This window comes from Lissotriton vulgaris, chromosome 5 (genome assembly GCF_964263255.1).
Source record: "Lissotriton vulgaris chromosome 5, aLisVul1.2, whole genome shotgun sequence".
Taxonomy (NCBI): Eukaryota; Metazoa; Chordata; class Amphibia; order Caudata; family Salamandridae; genus Lissotriton; species Lissotriton vulgaris.
Genome location: NC_141693.1, coordinates 1,830,728,947 through 1,830,756,248, shown reverse-complemented (window position 1 = coordinate 1,830,756,248; position 27,302 = coordinate 1,830,728,947). Strand labels below are relative to the sequence as shown.

The window sequence follows — 27,302 nt, the reverse complement described above, 5'->3', positions numbered from 1 at the left end:
CACACCTCTCTGTGACAGGATACCTATTGTTTTGCCTTCCCCTGCTCAAGCTCGGCTCAGCAGCAGTAGGGCAGAAATGTGCCTTCTGATCGGCAGCAACTATTTTATGCTATCCGGGTCTAGAAGCTTAGCACCAGGAACACTGAGAGCCTAACAGAGGGCTCTTCCAGTGCTCGGAATCATACTCTCGCACCGTTTACGGTGCAGGGGTATGATTCCAACAGGCTGATAGCAAACATGATAGGATTAGTTGCAGCCGGTTTCGAGATGGTCATCGCATAATAACTTGGTGCCCCTCTATATAGTATATGGCTGCTTCACTGGCAACCCAGGAGAATGGACCCCGTAGGCTGTAGGGGTGTGCTGCTCATGCAGGGGCACCCTCTCACTTACTTAGAACTGAGCACCCTTCCTTTGGGATTACAAAGACCTGCTAGAGGGATGACTTATAGGTTTTACGTGCAGTGACCCTAGTCCATGGGGGACTTCTGGGGTACCTACGCCCTGGGTACCTTGGTACTATATACTAAGGACTGATAAGGGTACTCCAGTATCCCATCTGGGATGTACCCAAGTACTGATCATAACAATTTAGGGAGAAAGCAGATAGACTGGGGTCCTGATTAGCAGGATGCCAGTCAGACTAGTCAATAACAGCTTAGCACCAGGCAAAAAGTGGGGATAACTACAGAAGCAGATCCTACTTTCCTACAGCTGTTTTGTATGTGATTGCAAGTAGAATGCGTAATCTGGCTGGTTTGCAGAGAAGGAGGAGAAAACAGGAGAGGAGCTTCAGACTGAGAATTAGACTACTTAACCAAACTGAGGAAGAGATATGTGTAAAGTACTGGCTAAGTAGTGCTGATATCCTGGAGCTCAAAGCCGATTTAAAGCATCAGCTTGAGAGACACACCTTGTGCTGCAAGTCTATCCTCACCAATGTGCAGGTGTATTGTGTTTGCCCCTGTTAGCAAGGTGTGATTGCAGCAGCTGGTGGTGTGTCACAAAGTACCATTTCTCGTATTTCTTTGTGCATTTCTAGATGCAATGTTAATGCGTATTCAGACCTATAAGTATTTCCCAAGAAATGCACAGGAATTGCACACCACCGGGATAGAATTCTATAGGACTGCCAACTTTTCTCGTCATTAGATGGTAGATGGTACTGAAAGAGCCAAAACGAGTTTTAAAATGTAGGATCAATAATGGAAAACCTGCATTCGCTTCAGAAATGAAAACTGCATTTGAAAAGTGACACGCAGACATTTTGTGCTACAAAAGTGAAAACATGAGCTCTGAAATTCAGAGACTTTAGTCAGACGCTTTCCACTTAGCAATATATGTAATCCATGTGCAAGTACTTCATAGTTTGACTTAAATGTATTTAGTTTAGGTTTTCTTAAGGCTTATTTGTTGTATGCTTGATTTCTCTTCATGGGAGATTTTGCAGTTATTAATGATTGATGTAGCTTCATGCTTCGCTCACTCTTGCATTAGGATTCTAACTCTTCATGAGTACTGACTGATATAATTTGTGCCTCACTGTCTTAGACAGGATTGTTTCTTTATGGACCGCTTGTGTGGAAATTATGATATGCTTGTAATATCTTACAATTTCTATTTTCAATTCTGTAACCTGATTGATATCTTACTAATGAATGAAGAGTCAGAGAACCTTAAAAATAAATTCCTTTAAAATTATTCACAACCCTCATTATTGACAAAAATGTTTATTTGCATTTGATTATTTGCCCATGTTTATGTAGCAGCCTTTTGGGTCAAAACACGGTGGCCAACATCTATCGACCTTAAGCGGAAACAGGTTAAGTAATCAAAAGTAATAGAGCCGCATTTCCTGAATTTTCCAAAGGGAGATTACCGTGAGATTTCTGCTTCATCAGTACATAAATGCCTATAAGCCCACCATCTGACATTGAGTATTTATTCAGGAAACGCAAAAACACTCATTCTCTTAACATTCAAGTAATGCTTGATACAAAAAATGTCATATCAGATGTTGTTGTCAAATTTCCAATAAGTCTCCATTACTCATTCATATTCCGAAATAGTGGAAATTACCAAAAGAGTACAAAGAGGAGATCTTGATGATGATATTTATTGGGTGAATGCACACAGAGTTATATAACAGAGCTTAAATGTCTATTTAATTCCATAGCTAAATATGTTTTTCTGTTTGTAGGCAATAGTCTGTATGCTTTTACAGCCATGGATAATAACACCACATCTGTCCGCCACTACTCGCAATGAACATCATTGCAATGATGCGGCACACCTTAGAACCAGAGGCATCATAGAACATACTTTTGGAATGCTAAAAAGTTGCTTTAGATGTCTTTATAAGAGCTGTGATGCCCTGCAATACTCTCCAGAGATCTGTTGCATGTGCTATTCTGAACCAAGAAACAAAGAAAGGCCTAACTGGAACAGTGTCAGAATCTGACTCTGATAAGGAAGAAGAGCCTATCCTACCACCTCCCACACATGAAAAAACCTTTCCGGCAGAAGGATGTTAGAGACGTAGCAATATAACCTATCAATATTTTTCACTGTAAGTATGTAAATGCCTTCAGTCTTACATAAAGAATAAGAAAGAGACATTGTATTTTGTGTAACTAAACATGCCTTTATTTTCAGGTAACAAAATGTGGAGCCAAACATTAAATTCAGGATTCTGTACACCATACACAACACAATCATTCCAGGGCTACTTTTAGATACTGGTACTCCCACTACACCATGGCAAAACTCTTCAATCCAACACCTCGAATATGATCCTTTAACCAAGGTGCTGACCACAAAAGTATCAGTCCAGGAGTCCAGCCTGTGGATTGTGCTGAAACATCACTGCTGGGCACAACTCAAACACCTATGGTACAGCCATTGCCTTAGAAGCAAGTTTTTCAAGATAGCCTTCCAGAGTGCCTGCCCATGGAGACTAGCAGCAGACTAGTACCACATGGGAGCTCACCTCAAATTCAATTACTGTCGACCTGCTTACTAAATTTCTGCTGGAGTCCTAGCACTCCAAAGTGACTGCAAAGTGACTGCAAGGTACACTATACAAAATTCCTTCAGAAACACAGGGACATATTTGTATAACGCTACAATAGTATATTTATAAAATGCATATCACATTTCACAAATGGTTTTACCACATTTAGATGTAAGCATATACATATTCTTGTAGAGTATGGAGTGGAATCTTAAGATGTCATGCTGGATGTGGAGCTGAAGAGATTCTGGGAGGCAGTTGGAGAGGCAGTAACTGAGCTGCAGTATTGTCTGTTTGCCACTGTTTACCTGTTGTTACTAACCTGTGAACTAAAGAAGATTCCTGTCAACAAAGTCTCAATTTCACTTTTTCTTACTGGCAAAAAGCCGAGGAAGAAGATCCTTTTACTTCTGAATGCTACTTTGTGTGTTGATCACGACCAGGCTGCTCTTTTTCCAACACTAGTACAGGAAGTATTACTTTGAATTCTTTAAAAAAAAAACGGAGAGAACCTGGCAGGCATTTTGGACGGTTGGGCAGAAAGTAGAGAACAATGGCAAGTTCCTTTAAAAAGTACACGATTCAGGCGTTGGATCGCTGTACTTTATGAGAGACACGTGGCCAGGGTTAGAGTCAATGGGGTAATGTTTCGGGAATTCCCAATAGGTAAAGGCACGTGACATGGCTGCCCGTTATCCCCCTTGCTTTTTGCCCTGGTGCTGGAATCACTGGCCTGTGTGATCCGACTTCATCTGGGCATAACAGGATTCAGGAATGGAGAAAATGATGAGACCGACGAACGTATATCCCTGTATGCGGATGACATATTAATGTATGTTACACACCCGGAAAACGACACTCCCTAGAATCATGGACAGCTGTGAGATATATGGCACACATGCAGGATACAAAATTAACTGGGGGAAATAATACTTATATCCAGCAGACAAGAGTGGTGGCTATACTATAGGCCCAAGCCAACTTCAGTTGGCATGGGAGGGCATAAAATACCTAGGGATCTACCTTACAACAAACACGACAATGGCGCTGGAGCACAATCTATATAGGGTGCTCATGGTTTTCCGAGCGGAAGTGGAGAGGTGGAAGACTTTGCCACTAACGTTGCTAGGCAGGGCAGCACTATATAAAATGATAGTGCTCCCCAAATTTCTTTATGTACTGCAAAACACCTATCAGCTCATTCCGATGCAGGTGTTCACTAAAACTGATGACCTAATACAGACGTTTCTCTGGGACGGGAAACCACAGAGGATAGCACTAGTGACGCTACAACGTAATTAATATAACAGTGGTATCTCCCTGCCTCATCATCGGGCATATTATTGGGCTGCTCACCTAGTTGTCGTGAACGAATGGCAACACGTGGAGAGAGATCACCCCACATACGTACTTGAACGCACACAATTTAGAAAAAGCCCACACACACATTACATATATGGAGGGAGTGGCGTTGCACAGCTCTTGACAGCGACACGAATTGTGGTGACAGCATGGAAACAGGCTGAGCGACAAATGAAATGGGATGGCCGTATCACTAGGGAAACACCGCTCTGGGTAGGGAACCGACTTCAGGAAATCACAAAATTGCGTGGTTTTCGACAGTGGGACTTGCTAGGCATTTCACAACTTAAGGATATACTGCACTGTAAGGAGCTGGTCACTTTCGCGCACACCTTCAGGCTGAATACGACATCAACATGACTCAACACTATAAATACCTGCAGCTGGCACATGCGTGGCGAGCGCAACACATAGACACCTCTGACATTCCCGAGTACGCACCTTTGGAGGGGTGATTCCTGATGGGGCAGCTAGTAGAAAAGGCAGTTTCCTGGACATATAGAACAATAATAAATAATAAGCCAGACACTTTGCAGAAGTTACGGGCGAAACGGGAGTCGGAGTTGGGGGAGATGGAGAACTTAGATTGGGAAATGGCGTTGATGCATCCTCGAGAGGTAGTCATTAAGTCTAGGCTCCGACTGATTCAGTTTAAGTATCTGCAAAGAGCATACTATGATAGAGCGCGACTGCACCGTATAGGAAAGGCAGAAACACCTGACTGCCTGCGCTGTAGGAAGTCAGCAGGTACATTCTTTCACACAGTCTGGGATTGTTCCAAGATTCAACTGTATTGGGCTGCCCTGTTGGAAGAGTTGGGAGACGATTCCGATTAGTCCCCAGTTTGTTCTGTTGGGAATATCCACTGAAATTCACCTCCCCAAACCAAAGTTAACCCTACTTTACTTAGGATTAGTGGTGGCGGAACGCGAACTGGCTAAGGCATGGGGGGCAGTGGCGAACCCATCTCTGATTGAATGGAAAAAAAAGCATGAATATGTATATGTTGGGGGAAAAGACGACCTATAAATCACGGGGTTGCCCAAAAAAGTTTTGGAAAATATGGAAACCATGGTTCACACATTATGGACTCTCGCTCACTGATTCACAATGATCTCTTAGGGTGGGTGTGCGGGTTCGCGAGAAGAAGGGTCACACAAAAATGTACAAATATATGATACCGTTATTTGATTGTCCACTGCTGTCGTTTATGTATGCCGCTGACGTTGCATTGTATATACCACTATGTTTTGCTGCTGGAATAAGCTTTTGTAATGTAATTAAGAAAATGTCAATAAACATATTAAAAAAAAAGGAACACAATTCTGTGTGTGTGGCGGGCATTTTGGATAGTGTAGCAGGAGGAGGAAAACAAAAACAATTTCCCACAAAGCTAAGGAAGTGTACGTCTTGTATTTGGCAATCATTTTGGAAGTTGTTTTCAAGTTCATCCACAAATGCTTGAGTATATATAATTGTGTTTAATAAGTATATTGCCTCCTTACGGTGACAGGCACACAAATAGTGTTAATTATCTACAATTGCAATAGATTGCCTGTATACAGTGACAGGCACATCAACAGGAGTAAATGAGATTCATGCCCTGTTTTGGGCTGCACAGCAGGATTTTCCTTTCTATTGACCTTGTTTATTGCTTGACCAGAGATACCTCAGTTTGACTGATATTTTTTAATATGAACAGTTATTAATTGTATTTTGCTATCATGTTTTCTATTGCTCCACCTCCATAGTTTCTGCAATGCTCTGGCGAATTTGCAATGTCATAGGAAGATTGGTTTGAAGTATTTCTGGCTTATGTGGAAGTTCTGGAAGGAAATGAATGTGATCCAACTCGGAAATTGGCCTTTTTAAAACATTGTTGGGGGTGTGGGTTGCAGGTCTTAAGGAATTCTATAATCTTCTTAAAGTAGAATCTAATATCTCAGCTGGGATGGATTCATTTGACTATGCTGTCAAACAGCTTCGTTTGAGGTATGGCAAAAGTTTGAATGCAGTAATGGAACGCTGCAAATTTTATTCACAGGCACAAAGTAAGAATGAGACCATTGAAGAGTATTTAGCAGATAAAGCCCTGCCAAGTACCACGCATCAGGCGTGATACTAACATATTTCAGTGTGGTGCTCCGCAGCACCGCACTAAAATACAAAAGTCCCGCATAATAGAGCCTCCTCTGCTGTAAAGCTGGAGCTCTAGTATTCATGCACCACATTAAGAGTGAAATCAAGCTGGAGAGGCAGTGCGCCGAGTGCGCTGCTCCCGGCATGCTTGGGGGCTGTCTCAGAGTTCGCGGCACTCGCTGTTACTGTGACACAATGTAACAATATTGACATGACACTGCACAGTGCATGTTTGTTATATACGTGAGGACGTGACTCACACCTATAACAAAGGCAGGACGTCCTGACGCTGCCGTTCAACATAATAAAGTTACATGCTGTCACCCTCCGACGAACGCCACCGGTGAACTACATGGACAGAGGAGAATCACAGGTCTGTCCTTCTGCTCAGCTACCATCTGCAGTGCTAGCAGGCGATGTAAGTTTCAGCTGCGCTTTGAAGTTCAGGGATCACGAAGTCACTGAGTGCGGTGCCGGAGCAGTTCCTCCGACCTCGCTGCTCGAACCGCAGTCTAGTGCAGGGGACCTGCAGAGCTGGGCCCCATGACAAGGTACAGCCTGCCAGCAGCTGCTCACCGCCTTGTAATGCAGTATTATGAGATCCCGCCCGCACTTGATCACAGGCCCACCAGCACTGGGTGAGAGTACCTCAGTAAGTGGCAGGCCATTGTTACTACAGTCAGTAAGTGAAGTTAGCGCAGCAAATATAGGTCGCATCAGTGTAACTGCACATTTGAGCGGAGGGACTCAATGTCACCAGTGACCCCAGCCCGCCTCAGCAGCTGCTGTGAGGAGGAGTCTGCATACTACATGACAAGTGCCTGAGAGAGTGAGCGCAGGTAAAGTGTATTTATTCTAATTAAACTAAGTAAATATTGTTTGCGCCACAAATGATGTGTTAATTGCTTATATGACTAGTAGACTGTGCAACTTACTCTTTTTATTTGTGTGTCTTTTTTTAAAATAAATTACAGCCTGCGGTCGGGCTGTGACCCCTAGGCTGTGAGTGTGCCTCTCCTGCCCTTCCATTTCTAGTGCTTTGCAGAAGTTCTAAGTTCTTCTTAGTGTTTCCCTGGTCTTCATTGCTTAATTTTACTTGTGACAAAGTGTCACTCGTAGTTGTTGTAATGTCACTCATAATGACATTGAAATTATGAAAATGTCACATAGCGATTTGAAACCCTGGCATCTATGCAGATTTGACGTCTTTGGCCTCACAATGTGACTTTGGACATATAAACTAAGAACAAGGTTTGAGGGATCAGATTCTGATGAAGTGTAAAAATAGGATGGTACAGAAATGTCTTTGAGTTTGTTCTGATCTTACATTGAAGAAAACTGTGAATATTATCTAGGGTATTGACAATTCAGAAAAAGTATGCAGGAGATCAGAAGTAAGAACACTGAAGTAAATGTTGTTAGTTATAAACCTCATAGGGATTCCAAAAGCATAGAAGATAAGGAGAGAAAGCTGGAAGTCAGCAAGAAGATTGACAACAGGCTACAGTGTGATCATTGTGCGAGTTATAATCATTTGGGGAATTTCAAAGGGTGTCCAGCTATTGATAAGGCATGTGCGAAAACTAAATAGAAAGGACTTTTCACACGTGTGTGTAAATCTTCTGCCCGGAAAAAAAAATATTTGGTGGTTGAGAATTTGGCTAGTTTTGATGATGGGCTCAATCCAAAAGAGGTTTTCTCCCTGAAAGATTATAGAATCCCAAAAAAACAGGCATCTACATACAGTAAATAGGATAGTGTTAGCATCAGTATGATGGTGTATTCTTGTGCATCGTACTTCATGATTGCACATGATTTGTTCCAATCTTTATGGCCAGGTCGAGAGTTATTACCCACAGAGGTGAGTCCAGGTGCATATATTGGTCATTGCATGAATATGGTGTTTTTTTTAGTCTATCCTGGAGTTTGAAGGAAGATCATATCTAAGGGGAAAATTGTTGTTACTGACAAATGGGAATCCATTTTGGGGTGGTCTCATCAGGAGGATCTTGTGAGTAGACTTAATCCATGTGCTACTCCACCAGTGTATTCAGTAAATTCCGATGATGAAAATAGTGCTATGTTAGAGTCTATAGCAGGGTTCTCCAACGAGTAGCTTGTGAGCTACTGGTAGCTTTCCACCTTCCTGTAGGTAACTCTCCTGTGTGCATTCCAGTCCACTAAATGTGAAGCTTTTGCTTGGCTGAATATATGTGTACAAAATTGAAATCTGTGCAGCAGAGATGAAAATGTGTCTATTTTCAGACCTATTTAGATAATAAAACATTTAAAGCTGATATATGTATTTTTTTCAACTTTATTTTCAGTTTTACACAATAACAAACCACAGGTGTGCAACCTATGCAGCAATAATCGACATGCAATCTTAGAATATGGTGGTACAGTTCAAGAGATCAGACCAGCGGCATAACCCCCCTTTCCACAATAAAAATAGAAACAAAGCACACTAAACAGATAATCAATCTCCATCCTCACCGACACCCACCTGGCCGTTCACCACCGATGAATTTTGGGAGCCTGACTGAGTGCCGTTGGCCAGCAATTCGTGGCAGAGTTCTCTCCAGAGCCTTAAATCTTCCTCCGATTTCTCATCATTGGGACATCTCTTCATGTGAACTTCCTCAGCTAAAGTCCATTCACGCACATCTCGCATCCGTGTTAAAACCTCAGGGGCCCGCGTCCTCATCCACAAAATGGTGATTCTACACCGGGCAAGCACAAATAGTAATTGCAGGAGTCTGTATGCTGTCTTGCCTTGCCCTTTAGGTTTTCGTATTAACCCCAGTAGGCAATGGGCAGGTGTGACTTGTAATCGCCCACTCACGCTTCCACTAATTCGACCCACCACCTCCATCCAGAAGCTTCTAACCTCAGGATATACCCAAACCAGATGCAGAAAATTAGCCCCCTCCCTACGACGCCTAGGACGTAGGTCGGATCTGTTGGGGGACTTGCAATGTAGTCTATCTGAGCTCATATATGTGCGGTGTGAGTAATTGTAGTGGATTAACCAGAATCGGGTTTTACAGGAGACCGAACATGTAAGTGTGCCCGCCATCCTCCAGGCCTTGTCCTCCAGAGGTACCTCAAGGTCGGCGTTCCAAGTAGCAGACACCCCGGGTGAGGGGGCACAGGCATCCTCCCTCATAGCCCTATAGGGTAGTGATATGAGGCGCCTGCCTGCACACACGTAAGCAGAATGTAAGCTGCAGGATCGCTGGGTACCTTGGACATACTTCTTTAAATATGTTGGCTAGGACTTCATAATTAATATATTGTCCCTGCCCCAAGTCAAAGTCGTCACAAGCTTGTTCGAATGTAATAAAGCTTTCTCCAAGGTACAGATCCGCTAAAACTTCCCACCCTCCCTCCCGCCAGACCCGGAATGTAATATTGGACATCACCCTTTTAACAGGAGCAATGTCCCACACAGAAAGCTCACGGTGGAATGGGCACATTTTAAGATGCGTACCGCAAACGTTTGCCAGATACGCGCAGTCTGCCTGACCACATATGGCACTGCATCGGAGGTGCCTGCTCCCTGCAAGAGGAACGGTAAATCAGTATCCTGCATTCTGCCCTGGAGCAGCCTTTTTTTGCAATTGTGCCCGCAGCATACCATTTACCTGCGTACTGTAGATGAGCAGCGTAATAATTCATTCTGGGAGTCTCAAGGCCACCCTCTTCATATGTACAATTTAAAGTGGCAAGTGCCACTTGACTACCTCAACCTGCCCAATACAGGTCTATCAAAATAGAGTTCAAAGCCCGGAATATCCACCTGGGGACGGGGCAAAGGGCATTCTGTAGCATTTACAGACAGCGGGGCAAGACCACTATCCTAGCTATCGCCAACCTGCCCTTTAGGGAGAGCGAGAGGGTATTCTAAAAGCCCACCAGCCCCTTCAATGTATCTATCAACTTGTGAGCATTGTGCTGCAGTATCCGGGAGTCCTCACCCACCACCTGTACACCGAGATACCTAAAATGATCTGTCACCTCCGTAAGCCCACTCTAGGTAGTGCATCCACAGGATAGCTCGCCAAACAAGCCAGGGGAAATAACAACGATTTTGTTTGGTTTAGACGCAACCTCGAGAAAGCACCAAACTCATCCAAGACCCGTAGTAGCCTATGAATAGCCTCCAGTGATGAGAAGACATAGAATAGAGCGTTGTCGTGGTACAATGATATGATGTGGGAGGTTTCGCCGACCTGGATTCCCCAGGGACCCAAGTCTCTACGCACCCATATTGGCGGGAGCTCTACAGGCAGTGCAAACAGCAGCGGAGAAAGTGGACAGCCCTAGCGCATCCCCCTCCCAAGAAGCCACTCGCTCAACGTACTGTACCCCACCCGGACCCTGGCACTGGGCGCTGTATATAAGATCTGTACCCACCACCTGAACCTTGGGCCAAAACCAGCCACCCTAAGCACCTCCAAGAGGTACCCCCAATCCACAAAATCAAATGCCTTCTCCAAGTCTATGGAGACCAGGGCCAGATCATCACTCCTATGCCGTACTTCATGCAAAACATGTGTAAGCCTCCTAATATTCATACCTGTATTACGTGTTGGTATAAAACCACATTGGTCTTCGTGAACCAAGTGCACCATGTATGGGGCCAATCTAGCAGCCAGGACTTTGCGCATAATTTTTACGTCTGAATTTATCATTGTCAGGGGGCGGTATGATGATGGGTCCCAGTCGTTCCCCCCCAGCTTGAGGAGCATAACAATTTCCCCTAAGCGCATAGACGGAGGCAATACCCCTGCTTCAAATGCCTCTTCGCACACTTGCAGCAAGGGTTGAACAAGCTGACTGGAATAGGCCTGTTAAAAGGCCACTGGAAACCCATTGGCCCCTGGTGCCTTAGTTCCGGGGATAGCTCGTATCGCTTCCTGAACCTCTACAGCTGAGATTATAGCGTTTATTTATTTATTTATTTATTTTAGCAATTTTTAAAGCGCAAACAAATACCCATGAGGGTGTCTCGGCGCTAATTCACAGAACTCACTAGAAGGTGTCAGGGGAGTCTAGACAGAGGATTAGGAGGAAGAGAATAGCCATGTCTTGAGGCTTTTACGGAATTTTAGGAGCGTGGGAGCAGTTTTGATGTGGAGAGGTAGAGTGTTCCACAGTTTGGCCGTGGCAATGGTGAAGCGTCTATCTCCCCAGTTGGCCCTTTTAGTTCGATGGACTTTCAACAGAAAGGCTGAGGAAGACCGTAGAGTCCTATGTTGTTCAGCTGGACGGAGAGCTTCTTTTAGAAACTGTGGTCCAGTATTGTTCAGGGTCTTATAAGCTATACACATAGCTTTAAATTTAATTTGGCTCCTGATGGGGAGCCAATGGAGTTTTCTAATGTACGGGGAGACGGATGAGAATTTAGGGATGGCCAGTAGGGTTCTGGCTGCAGCATTTTGTATTGTTTGTAGTTTATTGAGAACTCCTTCCTGCGCATTCAGAAAAAGTGAGTTACAATAATCTGTTCTCGAGAACACCAATGTGCTGATGAGAGTCTTTCCAGCTGATTGTGGAAGATAAGGAAGCAGTTTTTTTATTTTTTTGAGAGTGTAGAAAGCCGATGAAACAATGGCATTGGCATGGTGGTGAAAAGTCAGCTTGTTGTCAAAGATGACTCCCAAGTTGCGAACCTTTTCTACCGGCTGGGGTGGTGATCCCAACTGAGATGGCCACCACTGAGGAGACCATTCTGGGCGTAAACTCCCGAATGTCATCACCTCCGTTTTGTCGGAGTTAAGCTTGAGACAATTTGATGACATCCAGGAGCTTATCGCCTTCATTCCCTCCTGGAAGTTGGCTGCAACAGATGTTCCGTTATTATACACCGATAACACTAGTTGGGTGTCGTCGGCGTATGTAGTGAGGGCAATTCCATAAGATTTTATCACCCTCGCCAAGTCCGACGCATAGATATTAAATAGCGTCGGGCTTAGCGAGGAGCCCTGGGGAACACCGCATGGAAGGGAGAAGGTGTGAGAGGTGAAATTGCCCATCTTGATGGTCTGAGGACGGTTAGCTAGGAATGAGGCAATCAGATCTTTAGCTTTGCCTTTAATTCCTAAAGCTGAGACACGGTCGATCAGAGTGACATGATCGACCGTGTCAAAAGCAGCTGAAAGATCTAGAAGTATAAGGACTGCTGCTCCTCCCATGTCCATGGTGGTTCTAATTTCATCTGCGGCCTTTAAAAGTGCCGTCTCCGTCCCATGACCCTGTCTAAAACCAAACTGGGTCTCATCCAGAAGATTGTTATCGTTGATGAATTTGGAGAGCTGGATGTTAATAGACTTTTCAAAGATTTTAGCTGGGAAGGGGAGACAGGCGATGGGTCTGTAACTAGCTGGAAGCTGGGGGTCCAGTGAAGGCTTTTTTAGAAGGGGCTTGATAATAGCCTCCTTCCAAACTGAAGGATATATGCCAGTTACAAACATGGCGTTGCAGATAGTGGTCAGAGCAGGGGAGATTGCGTCAGGGATGCGATTTAAGATGGCTGGTGGGCAAGGGTCAAGAGGAGAGCCAGATTTGATGCTGGAAACCAAGCGATGAATATGACTCTGGTCAACAGCGTCAAAAGATAATAAGGAGGGCAGGGTACTAGTAGGAGGTGTCTCGGAGAGAGAAAGGGGGGCGGAATTTGTAAAGGTGATGAAGATGGATCTGACTTTTTCCTCAAAGTAGGTGGCTAGGGCATCCACTAATGATTGAGAGCCTTCTAGGCGAGGTGCCGGGGGGTTGGACAGAGTGTTGACCACCCTATGTAGTTCTCCCGCTGAATTCTTTGCTTGCTCAATTTGAGAGGTGTAATAGCGGCTTTTTTCTGCGACTATAGATCCTTTGTAGATGGCCAGGGCATTTTTATAGGTCACTTTATCTGCAGGATTGTAGTTTTGTCGCCAGTGCCTTTCCAGATTCCTGCAATGTTGTTTCTGCAGCCGAAGGGTTTCATTAAACCATGGTGCTGATGGTGTTTTCCTGTTTCGATAGGAGGATTTGGTTGGTGCTAGCTTATTACAGGCCATATTTAGGTTCCTTAAGTAGGTAGAGGACGCTATGATAGGGTCGTGCTCTTCAGGAGTAAAATTTTCTTGCATCATCTCCGCTAAGTGCGGTAGGTTGATGTTTTTCCAGTCTCTATATGAAGATTGGGAGGAGGCTGTGACTGTGGGTTTTGGTGGATTAGTTTCTACCGTGAAGAAGATCGCTGCGTGGTCTGTCCAGACGAGAGGAATAGTTTGGGTGATCTTTACTAAGGGGCTGTTGGTAAACAGACCGTACAGAGTATGGCCTGCTTGGTGCGTAGGGGAAGTTATCATTTGAGTCATTCCAACTGCTGCAAGGTCTGTTAATAACTGTGAAGTATCATGGTTGTCAAGTGCTTCCAAGTGAAAATTAAAATCACCTAGTAGTGTAAAGTGAGTGGAATCTGCAGCTGCTTCAGTTAAGTTGCCTAAATTTGCTAGAAACTTGGCTCTTGAGCCGGGTGGGCGGTAAATTAATATGCCCTTGAAAGAAGACTTGGTAGAGAGGCATAACGAAAAAAGAAGGGATTCATATTCTGGGCAAGTTGCATGTCTCGTAGTGATTTTGAAGTGATCTTTATAAATTATCGCAATACCGCCACCCTTCTTTATTGGCCTGTCCAATCTGCTTACGTTGTAATTGGCAGGAGTGGCTGCTCTAAAGTCGGGTCCAGAGGCTTCATCGCCCCAGGTCTCCGTGATAAACAGGAGATCCAACTTATATGCGTCGATCAGGTCGGCGATTTCTAGTTTATGTTTGGGGAGAGATCTGGCATTTATTAATGCTGCTTGAACCACTGAAGGGGCAGCTATATCAGGTGTCGAGGATTTTTTAGTGCATGTTGGACATAGGGTCGGACCTAGAATGGGATTTGTGTATTCTAGGTAAGGAGGAGCATGGGGTCTTGAGGCAGTATGCTTGAGTTCTAATAACTCAGATGAAGTATATTGTATTCTCACCGTGTTCAATGGTGGTCGTGGTACTGGTATTGCAAGGGGGGTGGCCCCTGGCCCGTCCTCGGCGCGGACGAGCGCAGACGAGCTTGCCTTATGCGCGCCTTCGGCGCGCAATCGTCGCGCCCGCTGCGCTCGTCCGCTGCGCTTCCGATCGTAGCACATGTTTTATTGGCCAGCGTGTGCCATGGGAAGGGGGTGTGGTCAGCGCGTGTGGGCGTGTCCGCCGGAAGGAAGGCGGCGTCGCCCTGGCAACAATGTTCAGCGTCAGCCCTGAATCGGCTGGTCGGTCTGATGTTGTTTTAAAAATTGCGGGGAGTATTTAGCAGCTAAGAACAAGTACAACAAGTAAAAACAATGCTATCTCCCGGCTTCCGCCTCAGGAGTGGATTCTGTGAACGAGTGCTCGTGGTCAGCGCTCGCTCAAGTAGTCAGAGGGGGCGTGGTCAGCGCGTGTGGGCGTGTCCGCCGGAAGGAAGGCGGCGTCGCCCTGGCAACAATGTTCAGCGTCAGCCCTGAATCGGCTGGTCGGTCTGATGTTGTTTTAAAAATTGCGGGGAGTATTTAGCAGCTAAGAACAAGTACAACAAGTAAAAACAATGCTATCTCCCGGCTTCCGCCTCAGGAGTGGATTCTGTGAACGAGTGCTCGTGGTCAGCGCTCGCTCAAGTAGTCAGAGGGGGCGTGGTCAGCGCGTGTGGGCGTGTCCGCCGGAAGGAAGGCGGCGTCGCCCTGGCAACAATGTTCAGCGTCAGCCCTGAATCGGCTGGTCGGTCTGATGTTGTTTTAAAAATTGCGGGGAGTATTTAGCAGCTAAGAACAAGTACAACAAGTAAAAACAATGCTATCTCCCGGCTTCCGCCTCAGGAGTGGATTCTGTGAACGAGTGCTCGTGGTCAGCGCTCGCTCAAGTAGTCAGAGGGGGCGTGGTCAGCGCGTGTGGGCGTGTCCGCCGGAAGGAAGGCGGCGTCGCCCTGGCAACAATGTTCAGCGTCAGCCCTGAATCGGCTGGTCGGTCTGATGTTGTTTTAAAAATTGCGGGGAGTATTTAGCAGCTAAGAACAAGTACAACAAGTAAAAACAATGCTATCTCCCGGCTTCCGCCTCAGGAGTGGATTCTGTGAACGAGTGCTCGTGGTCAGCGCTCGCTCAAGTAGTCAGAGGGGGCGTGGTCAGCGCGTGTGGGCGTGTCCGCCGGAAGGAAGGCGGCGTCGCCCTGGCAACAATGTTCAGCGTCAGCCCTGAATCGGCTGGTCGGTCTGATGTTGTTTTAAAAATTGCGGGGAGTATTTAGCAGCTAAGAACAAGTACAACAAGTAAAAACAATGCTATCTCCCGGCTTCCGCCTCAGGAGTGGATTCTGTGAACGAGTGCTCGTGGTCAGCGCTCGCTCAAGTAGTCAGAGGGGGCGTGGTCAGCGCGTGTGGGCGTGTCCGCCGGAAGGATGGCGGCGTTGCCCTGGCAACAATGTTCAGCGTCAGCCCTGAATCGGCTGGTCGGTCTGATGTTGTTTTAAAAATTGCGGGGAGTATTTAGCAGCTAAGAACAAGTACAACAAGTAAAAACAATGCTATCTCCCGGCGTCCGCCTCAGGAGTGGATTCTGTGAACGAGTGCTCGTGGTCAGCGCTCGCTCAAGTAGTCAGAGGGGGCGTGGTCAGCGCGTGTGGGCGTGTCCGCCGGAAGGAAGGCGGCGTCGCCCTGGCAACAATGTTCAGCGTCAGCCCTGAATCGGCTGGTCGGTCTGATGTTGTTTTAAAAATTGCGGGGAGTATTTAGCAGCTAAGAACAAGTACAACAAGTAAAAACAATGCTATCTCCCGGCTTCCGCCTCAGGAGTGGATTCTGTGAACGAGTGCTCGTGGTCAGCGCTCGCTCAAGTAGTCAGAGGGGGCGTGGTCAGCGCGTGTGGGCGTGTCCGCCGGAAGGAAGGCGGCGTCGCCCTGGCAACAATGTTCAGCGTCAGCCCTGAATCGGCTGGTCGGTCTGATGTTGTTTTAAAAATTGCGGGGAGTATTTAGCAGCTAAGAACAAGTACAACAAGTAAAAACAATGCTATCTCCCGGCTTCCGCCTCAGGAGTGGATTCTGTGAACGAGTGCTCGTGGTCAGCGCTCGCTCAAGTAGTCAGAGGGGGCGTGGTCAGCGCGTGTGGGCGTGTCCGCCGGAAGGAAGGCGGCGTCGCCCTGGCAACAATGTTCAGCGTCAGCCCTGAATCGGCTGGTCGGTCTGATGTTGTTTTAAAAATTGCGGGGAGTATTTAGCAGCTAAGAACAAGTACAACAAGTAAAAACAATGCTATCTCCCGGCTTCCGCCTCAGGAGTGGATTCTGTGAGTTCTTCTACCATGGCGGGTGTGAGCGCCAACCCCTGACAACGGGGGCATACCCCTCAGCTGTCACACCAGGGTCAGCAGTGTCTACCTTCTGTAGGTGGTGCTGAATTACATCTAAGATATCAACCCTGGTGTGGACCAGGTTCCCACCCTCAGCCCTCAGTGTGGTAACAGATGGAGGAGCTTGTTCTCTATGGAGTATCCATGCCAAGAGAGGAACTGATTTGTCAACATCAGCATGTAGACGTTGGCAGTAATTCGACAATGCGCTCTCGCTGTGTCCTTTCCTTCGCGCCTTACTCTATGTCTGTCAGGTTCCCGCCTGTATGTCGGTTAAGGTTTTCTCCTCTCTATCCAGCTCTCCAAGCAGCTGCCGCCGCACCCCACAGACCAATCCCATGCTCGCACCGCGAGTTACAGCCTTTAAGGTCTCCCACTAGGTAGCCCTCCCAGTGGGACCACCCCCCAATTTGTTGACAAATAGTCTGTTACTGTTTTAGGTATTTCAGTTCTCCCCACCTCATTCTGAAGTAGATCAGGCGGAAATCGCCAGCGCCTCGGGCCTAATACGGGCGATCCCCTACCTAACCAAACATTGTAACAGGGAAGGAATAGACAGGAAGCGCGCCAGGTGGGTCACCTCCACATCCGGAAAGGCCGGCACACCAGACACCAGAACCCTATCCAGTCTCCTTTGTGTTCCATGGGTCTGTGAATGGCACATGAAGAGTGGCAGCATAGGGTGGGCACCCAGGCCCAGCATGACCCTCCTAAGCATTTGAGACATTCTGGGTTTTGTTCCTACCTTGGGGGATGGAGTCTAGCGAGAGTTAAATCTAGGACACAATTGAAGTCTCCAATCCATACGTATGGGAGGCCTACTTCGTTAGACAAGAGTTCCTGAATGGCCTGAATGAACGCGGGGTCATACGTGTTTGGTGCATTTACACTTATGATAGCAATTTCCCTGCCATCTAACAAATCTCGCAATATAACATAACGCCCATTCATATCAGATTTGCTATACGTTGGTGTAAAATGGAATGCCAGGTGCCATCCATATCATGGAGCCTCTTGCGTATGTAGAAAAAGAGGAATTCTCTGACCTCGACATTTTTAAACTAGTCTATCAGCGCCTTTGTCATCTAAGTGTGTTTCCTGAAGGCAAGCGATAGCTATGTGATGGAGCTTAAGAATGCCCATCCCTCGAACATTCCTGGTCAGAAACCTATACTCAACCCCCATCGCGAGTTGGTCTCACCATCACGTCAATCCTGAGCCCCGACCACCCATCTGAAAGCCACTGGTATGCACACCTTTGTAACAAACTAAGTCTAAGAACTTGTGAACAACAACAACACCCTTCCCCCCACCAATGGACATTTGTTAAAGAGCAATTATCATCCAAAATGCCTACCCCCAAGTCGTGCCAAGTCACACGCATCTCACTATGCCCCGCAAATGGGGCTATAGCACTCACAAGCCTCCCAAAAAGTCGAAATCTGGACCCACCAACCTGAACCCCAACAATTCAGACCAAGCAGGTGATAATGCCCCACGTTAAGAACTTCATATTACCAGTACTACATCATTATTTTTTAACCCACCCCTGTACATGCTAATCTGGTCCAGCCCTATTAGTGGAACTGGGCCTGTGCGCAGTCTACGGTAGACAGCGGGACTTCACAAGCGTTACAATTTTAAGGTCGTTCCGGATTCCCAAAATTTACTGCTACTCAGAAAACTCCCCCTCCTGTCAGAGTAAGGTTTACGGGACCACGTCCACTGACTCACTGAGCCACTGTGTCTGATCGTCAACTCCCAGGTCGGGGGCACCAACCTCGGCATCCGAGGTCGGCACGACATCTGTACTCACTTGAAGCGTTCCATCGCTCCCAACTGTAATATTTTTGTCAGGGCCAGTGCCCACTACTGGAGGAACATCCGCTCCGCTCCTCAGCCACCCCCCCCCCCCCCCCCCCCCCCCAACCTGGGCCGAGTCCCTCGGAGCGGCACAGTGCCCCATTTCTTGGTCTGGGTGCGAGGTTCTCGCTGTGGAAGTGCATCTACCCTAATCTCCAGTCATTCCCATACCTCCTCAGGGCTCTCAAAGTCGTGGGCCTTGCCCTGCACCACAACCTTGAGTGCTGCAGGGTATAGCAGCATGTATTGCAGGTTCAAATCCCTTAATTTCCTCTTTGCACCTAGAAACGATTTCCTTTGTTCCTGCACCTGCTTGGTACAATCAGGATAAATGGCTTTCAAACTGGATGTCAGGCTGCTCTCTAGTGGCCCTGAGGATACAGTCTCTGTCTCTATAGTTAAAAATTTTGCAAAGAAGGCACGTGGGGTGCCCGGCGGCAGCGGGACCAGCGCCCTATGGGCCCTCTCAATGGCAAACATATCAGATAGGCTAGAGGTACACAGCTGTGTTTTTATCCACTGTCCCAGAGACCGCTTAACCGACCTGCACTCCATTCTCTCAGAAAAATCCCTGTGCTCGAATGTTACTATGCCTAGCGTGCCCCTCCGCATCTTTGACGCAGCGTGCAAGAGCTTTCGTAGTGGAGGTTAGCTGTATTACTTGTTGTTTTAGGGTAGAGACCGCTCCCTTGAGGTCCGATACGTCGTCTTCCACTACCGTGACTTTATCTGCTACCTTAGAGAGATGAGCCAGCAGCAGGTTTACATCAATAGAAACTGTATCTATTCGAGCCTCCAGTGCCTTCCGGAAACCCTGTGTGGCGGCCAGCATCCCCACCCTTGTCGGTTCTGCATCACCGGCCCCGTCTTCCTCATACATTCCTGTAGTTTGGCGCGTGATCCGCTGCGGTGGATGGCGCAGGGTGGTGTACTGTGAGATGGTGTTAGATGCCCCTGAGCGAGAGACCTTATCCTTCCCCTTTTTTGTGGTGAGCGCACAATGACCCTGTGCCAATCCGTGCATGGCCCTCAGTTGGTCTGTACTCCCCTGCGTGAGCCGCCTCTGATCAGGCTGCAAAACTTATTTCCAGCGAGAATTCCGATATAGCATGGGGGGGGGGGGCTCGCAAGCAATAACTGCTGTGCTTCTTAATGTCCAACCTCTTATGCTGACCAAAAGTAGCAAACCCTCAAGGCGCAGTAGAACCGCAATTGGCCAGAGCCTCGGCTCATTCTAAGAACGACCCTCCAATACACATTAAATCGCATCCAACATCACGCAAATTAATAAACAAACGTACAGTTCTGCTTATAATCAGGGCAGGGGCACTCCTGTGCCTATTACTCACTGGGCGAAGCGCTGGTGTTGATTGCTCGTCTTCCTAGTGTACCACTCCAAGCGCCCGGCGAAACACCCGCCTCATGGTGCAGGGGAGCATCCCGGGTTCCCCACCTCTATTGAGGATTCTGCTCCCAGCTGCCTGTCCTCCATCGCAAAGCAGAGGTCAATAAGAGGCGCACTCGCCTCCACTCCCAAGAGTTTCCACAGAGGGGGGCCCCAGCCTGGTGCCAGGGACCAGCACATACCTGATACCTCCTGGGTCCAACTAGGGCATCAATAGAAATCCCCCAGGCCAGCGGACCAAGACCCCACTGCTCCAGACGAGGCCAGCTAATACTTTATAGGACTCCAGGTGCCCCAGTGGTTCAGCAGTCGGGGGAAGGGCAGCCGGCAACGGACTCCACATACCAGCTCACGTCGCAGCAGAGGGGTCCACCAGGGCCAGGCCCGCCAACCGGAGCAGCCTGCAAGAAGCCGCCGAGCCCAATTCCCCAGGATTCAGTCGGCAACACAATGGAAGGCTCCACACAATCAGCGGGTGCACCCAGCTCAGTTACACAGAGCCCCCAGTGCGTCGCCGGGTCCAGCCACTTCACAGGAGTCACCGAACATGCCAGCGGCTCCGCAATGCTGATCCTGTCATCCACGGACCATGATCAAGGATCCGGGCCCTCCCCCACCAGAAAGCAGCAGCTCCCAGCCAAATTCCTGGGCCCAACACTCTCCAACCGGGCAGCGCCCGCCCCCATCGAATCTGAGGCCCAGCTCTAATTGACTGCAGGTGCACCCTTGTAGCGAGACGTCACCCAGGCAGGGAGCGCACCCCCTGGCACTGCCAATCCTTCCGCACCTCAGGGGGAAAGGGGGGAGAATGTCCACAGTGTCAGTCGTGTGAATAACGCAGATCTCCTTGGGCTCGTGGGACCTAAGAGGCCAGGTTCACAGCCACCCGATTCCCGGTCCGTTGCCGCGTAACAAGGCCCAACCTCTTCCCAGGCCTAACGAGCCAGCTCCAGAAGTCATGAATTTACGATCTTCTCGCCCAATATCCGGCAACCCCAATGCACCGAGAGCCACTGGTCACAATGCTGCGCTCAGGGCCAAACTGTGGGTTCAGACTTTAAAATGATTTAAGAATAATACGGCGGGCCGGCCGGGAGCTGCAAAGCTCACGTCCTGTCGGCCAAGTTGCTTGGCCAAGACTCCATTTAAAGCTCATATTTAAGTGAACAATCATATGACATTGTGGGAATTGTATTACTAATATGACCTTGGTGGCAGAGGCACTGCAGCTATGGCTGCTATGTATTACCCATGTAAAGGCATTCCAAATTGACAAAGTCTATTTAACATTTCTTCATGCATTGAAGAGATCACTACAGGCAACCCTGCACTGAGGTGACCACTGCTGGAAATCTTGCATAGGGTGCGACTAAAGTAATCTTGTCTGATGTGGTCATTATTATTACAAATCTAATAATAGTAGCTTGGGTTGTTTTCACTGAACATAAGTAGCTCTTTTACAGAAATGGTTGGAGACCTCTGGTCCATAGCTAAGACCTTTCCTGGAGTTTTCACTAGGGAACTTGGGGAGTATAAAGGATTTAAGCACAAGAGAATCTTTATAAAGAATGCTATTCAGGTAAGACATAAAGTGAAGAATATTCCATTTATTTATAGAGATAAATTGGAGAGCTTCCTCAAGTATTTGTGTGATGACAACATTATTAAACCTATTAAATCTTCGCCATGGGTTTGTCAGATTTTGATTTCTTTAAAATCATCGGGAGAGTTCAGGTTGTGTGTAGACTTATGTAGTGTAAATTAAGCCATATGGATTGATCAACATCCCTTGCCAAATATCCATGGGTTGGTATCTATGTTAGCAGGAGCTACTGTTTTCACAACTTTAGATCCAATGTGTATATGACCAGGTGGTGTTACATGAAGGCAGTAATTTTATAACTGCTTTTATTAGCCACCAGATGGTCTTTTCCGGTATGAACGCATGCTTTTCAGATTGGCCAGTTGCGCTGTAATTTTTCAAAGGATCATGAGGGAGACCCTGGATGAGTTAGATGGTGCAGTTGCCTTCCATGATAACATACACATTTATGGAAAAGACAAACTGGAGCATGATAATAACGCACAGGAAGTTTTGAAAGCTTCCCATATTATGGGACTGACTTTGGAAATGGATAAGTATAGTTTTGCTAGAAACAAAGTAGAGTATTTAGGACATTGCATTTCAGCTGAAATAATTACTGCAAAGGATGATCATGTGAAAGACATTTGTGATGCACCAACTCTGCAAATGATGGAACAACTGTCTTCTTTTTTTGGGGTTTTACAGAGTTTTACGCAAAGTTTGTACAAAACCATGCCTCTAAAGTTGAACATCTAAGGAGGATTCTGAGGAAGAATGAGAAGCTTGAATACTGATTTCAGATCTCTTATGGAAGAAATCATTACAGGGCCTTGTTTGAAACCTTTTGTTGCAGGGAAAGAGTGTGTAAGTCATGTAGATGCAAGTGCTGTGGGGATTGGAGGTGTTTTGATGCAAAGGGATGGATAGGAAGAATGGGTTGTTGCATATGCTTATAGGACGTTGAGGGAAGCTGAACCAAATTATTCTGCTATTGAAAAGAAATTATTGGCATGCACATGAGCTTCAAAACATTATAGAACTTATGTTTGGGGCACCAAATGTATCGTAAGAACAGATCACAAACCCTTAGTGAATATTCTGTCTCCTGTTGGAGGATGGGGTGTAACTCCTACGTGGAGTAGATTAGCTGGTAAATTACAGCTTTTTATTACAGGGTGGAATATGTTCCTGGTCACAGGAAAGTACATGCAGATTCAATGTCAAGGATGCCTAGGGGAAGCCCTGATGATGAATTTAGAAATCTTGCGGAGTATGAAGTTGAGGTTGCATTTACTTTTGAGGACATCAATGCTATTGTCAAATTTATTTCAGAGGAAAAATGGGAGAAAGAAGTTTGGGGAAAAATGTGTAACTGAACAAAAGTCATTGAATATTTTTCTATTGGTTGACCTAAGGAAAGGAATTTGAGAGGTGAATTAGGTTATTTTGTTAAATGACTTATGACAATGACCAGCATAATATGTACTTAGGTATTTATTTACCTGTGTATTTACTCATTTATTACATATATATTTGGAATGGGCCTGGCCACTCGGGCACAGTAGTGCTTCACAAGTAACCGGTAATATGAAAACGGGTACAAATGAATACAAGAAGCCGGGTCAAGAGAGAAGAAACTTGAATAAATTAGGCATTATATTGCAGTCTGAGACGTGGAATTTTAAGCATTTTTGGAAAGATTTTAGGTCAACTTTGCTCTTTTTCAGGTACAGCGTGTGCTGTAGATACATGTCAGCAACCTAAGTCTTACAAGACCCTCAACTGCCTCACATACTCTCAAGAGACTCCATCACGTTAGCCGCACCGCAGTGCTGCATTGCTCAAGGGTTTAAACAAAGCAGGCACAACGCTGTCTTCTGCGCACCCCAATCCAGTCTCACATATGCCCAGGCAGAATGTATATGGTTAGATACAGGCCCATCCCTAATTGCCCCTCAGGGCCATACAATATAGAAGATGCTATTTTCTCAGTGCGCTCTCTCCGCATGCTTCCTCACTAACTGAACTGCACCCTGAATATACTGTCCTCAGTGTAGACCTTTGTGAACCTCTCTTTCAAATCCTGCACTCCTGGTGTACTGTCTAGACCCCTCTGTTCTGAGGTTGCAGGGCTGGCACTCACCCTCCGTCAACGATTTCATCCAGAACGAGGAAGGTGCCGTCCATGTTCTCCAAAAGTGATCTCTTCTCCACGCTCTTTCTAAAGGAGGAGAGATCAAGGTAAGTCTAAGAAACAGAGGAACAATGAGTGCACAACATGAGGGGGTGTGAGAGCAACAAAAGGAAAACAGCGGAAGAACACAGGGATTCTATGTGAGGAAACAAGATTGTGTGCGAAGAGCAAACAGAGAGGCTGTGTGAAAAAGGGGCTCTCTTAAACAAATGGAGAATGTATGTTATAACGCTGGAATAATGAGTTTGCGTTAGCAATAGACGGAAAATGTGTAGTTACCAAAGAACAGGGTTTTCGTAAATAGGAAGTAATGGCGACCAGCTACTTATCGTTGGTGTGTTAGACCTGAAACAAATAGGTATGGTGCTAACAGGGAAGGGGAGACCCTAATAGCCCCTTAATTTGTGGAGGAAAATCCTACCAACTATACACGTAGCAACAATCCCGTGCACACATATAAAATAAAGTAAACAATGTAGAAGTGATTTAAAAACAATTGGAACAATTATTAAACGTTGTTGTCCTGGTTTCTTTAATTTGTTATGATACGAAAACAGCCAGCCGACACGTGTTTCGTCAGAGAAACAGTGGTCCTTGACTCTTCAGGGCTTAATTTGGTACGTACAGAGATCAGAGACAGTACTCACTGTTGTTTTCTCGACTTGCACCCGGGTTGGAATTATCACCAGCTCAGGGACTAGACTGATCTCTGTACATACCAAATTAAGACGAAAAATGTGTGTCAAGAGCAAACAGAGATACGTTTTGAAAATGCATGTGAGGAACATGGAGGGACATGTGTGAATAATAGACTTAAAGCATATGTATAATGGGTGAAGGTATGGTGGACATGGCATAGCGCGTGTGCTGGAATCAGGGCCGGCTCTAGGCATGTGCAAGCTGTGCACCTGCACAGGGCCACCAAACCCCAGGGGCCACCACGCCAATACATATCCTTAATATATTAATCCTCTGAGGATGGATACATATTTGCGTGGTGGCCCCTGGCAGGGATTTGGCGGCCTCCGGCTCTGTTCCACTACTAAACACCCCTCCCCTCTTTACTGGCCTGCGCTCTCCGCCCCGCCCGGACCACCTCTTCCGGGCCCCCTACCTACGCTCCTTGCCCAGGGCCACCATGAGCCTAGAGCCGGCCCTGCTGGAATCACACAGTGGGGGGAGGGGGGAGAGAGAGAGAGAAAGAGAGAGAGAGAAAGAGAGAGAGAGAGAGAGAGAGAGAGAGAGCGCAAGAGAGAGAGAGAGTGTGTGTGTGTGTGTAGTGTGCGTGAGGGGCAGGCAGATTTCATAGTACGTATGTGTAATGCACAGACAGATCCTTTACAAAGTTACACACGTAAAGTGCATCAATGGTTTTGGGTATTATAAACACATTGATGGGTATAGATGGCCTTCTATGCAAAGCCCTTGGCGTAGTTCAAAAAGAATGAACTGCTAGTAACACTTATGGGGTGGAGGGATTATGGTGTCAATTACAGTCAATCATGGAGGGGTTGTACTTTTAGTGATACTCACAGAATGGAGATATCTGCACTGCTGGCCACACTCACCGTAACATGTGACTGAGGGAATCAAAGAGGCATCCAAGTACAGCCATCAGCATTAACTGCAGAGCAAGAGCATGGCTGTTAATTTTAAGAACTGCATACACAGGCTTCCAAACATAAGCTCAAACACCTACACAAGCCAGGGAAGGCAGCGAGTTCGATTTCAGGGTTCCAGAGAACCATCAAATACCTCCATTTAATTCACACACACATAACCTTTTGGGCAGTGCAAACCTGCAGATATCCATTTGGCACATAAGCATCCTAGTTAGACCTACAGCCACACAAAAACAAACTCACAACACATTCAACTGTCAAAAAGGAAATCTCAAATATTCCATTGACTACCCCTCACAAATAACAGCTGACTCTGGTCTGTGATGAAGGGTTCGAAACCCACATCCAAAGTTCGAACCCGAATGGAGGCGACAAATTTCTTATAAGGGCAGAATGTGCATTCAAATATGCCTAAAATATCACACCGGTCCCAATTCAGCAGATCAGGATTTATACAAACACGCAGGTAGCTGCTCACGCAAACCATTATTGTACAGGAGCATACAATTACTCACACCAACTCTGACTTGCACAGAAGCGTTCATGTCACTGATTCAGACACTCACAGAAACAATGCTTCTTCCACACACTGTTCCCTTCCACCCTTCCTGACTCCAACATGTACATTCGAGCCCACACATGCATTTTCTCATTTGTGCACATTTACTACCTATCACCTACTCACCCTCATCATTACACTCATCTGTACACTCACTCAGACACATACTAATACCAGTTTACACCCACACACTCCTCACACATATACCTGCTCGCACTTATCCCAATCCGCATCTGAACACTCACTCAGACACATACTAACACCACAGTGTAAACCCACGCACACAGACACATCCTAACACAACAGTATACACTCACGCACTTCTCCTCACACATATACCTGCGCACACTCATCCTGACTCTCACATTCACTGGCTCAGAACCATCATGTGAGCGACAAACTAGAGGGAGAGAGGAAAAACGACTGCCGTACTGCCTCCACAACTGACAATATACTCACAACCGGTATGGCAGCCAGTCATTCGGCTCACCTTTTCCCAAAGGGTATTCCCTTCCCCCGTGAACAAAGAACCCAGAGTTTTAAGGACAGAAAGGCCTTTTGTGGCATGCTTCATAATCGGCCAGTCCGCCCCACCGTGTTAGGGCACTGCCAACACAGTGGTCTCAACCTTTGTACAAGGGAGCATAGCATAAAGAAGTTCTGGGTAATCAAGGGGTCCAGATATCACATTAAAACTACCTCAGTGTAATTCCAGGGGATTCCCTTTATTCAGAGGGTTAACAGGGTTGGGTTAAAAAAAATTGTTAAATCTGGGTGCTTTTCAGATTCAATGTCTCAACACCCCTATTAAGTGGCAACATGTTTTGGCCATCAATGGGATCCCTCCTTCGATAAAATTGCCAGCGGGAAGGTCAAGGACCTTCATCAGGGTATGTGGAGAGGAGCACTACGGTGGAGCCCAGTAGGATCCAAGGCGGGACCTGCTTCTTGATGAATATGTAACTACAGGAGTGGTCCCCTGCCATAGTGACTCTTGAGTTTGGACCCTGGAGGTGACAGAGTATGAGACGTTGATGTGCTGGTTAGAGGAAAGACCGATTCTTACCTTAGTGCATGATTACACACGCAGGACAGACTGTAGGAGAACTGTTCAAGGTTGACTCCCACTGAATCTTACTTGAATTC

General features: G+C 46.6%; 1 protein-coding gene across 2 annotated transcripts in view; it reads right to left on the bottom strand.

Moving 5' to 3' along the window:
• COPZ2 (coat protein complex I subunit zeta 2) overlaps window positions 1–27,302 on the bottom strand; it is a 96,619-nt gene that overhangs the window by 11,932 nt on the left and 57,385 nt on the right. For both annotated transcript variants that reach the window (XR_015296074.1, XM_086924286.1), the window contains exons 5-6: window positions 25,544–25,599; window positions 23,925–24,002 (exon numbers count right to left, since the gene is read on the bottom strand). Coding sequence is in view for 1 of the 2 variants with exons in the window: in XM_086924286.1 (XP_086780412.1) it covers window positions 23,925–24,002; window positions 25,544–25,599 (134 nt within the window). In the remaining variant the exon portion in view is untranslated. The remainder of the gene's footprint in view (window positions 1–23,924; window positions 24,003–25,543; window positions 25,600–27,302) is intronic.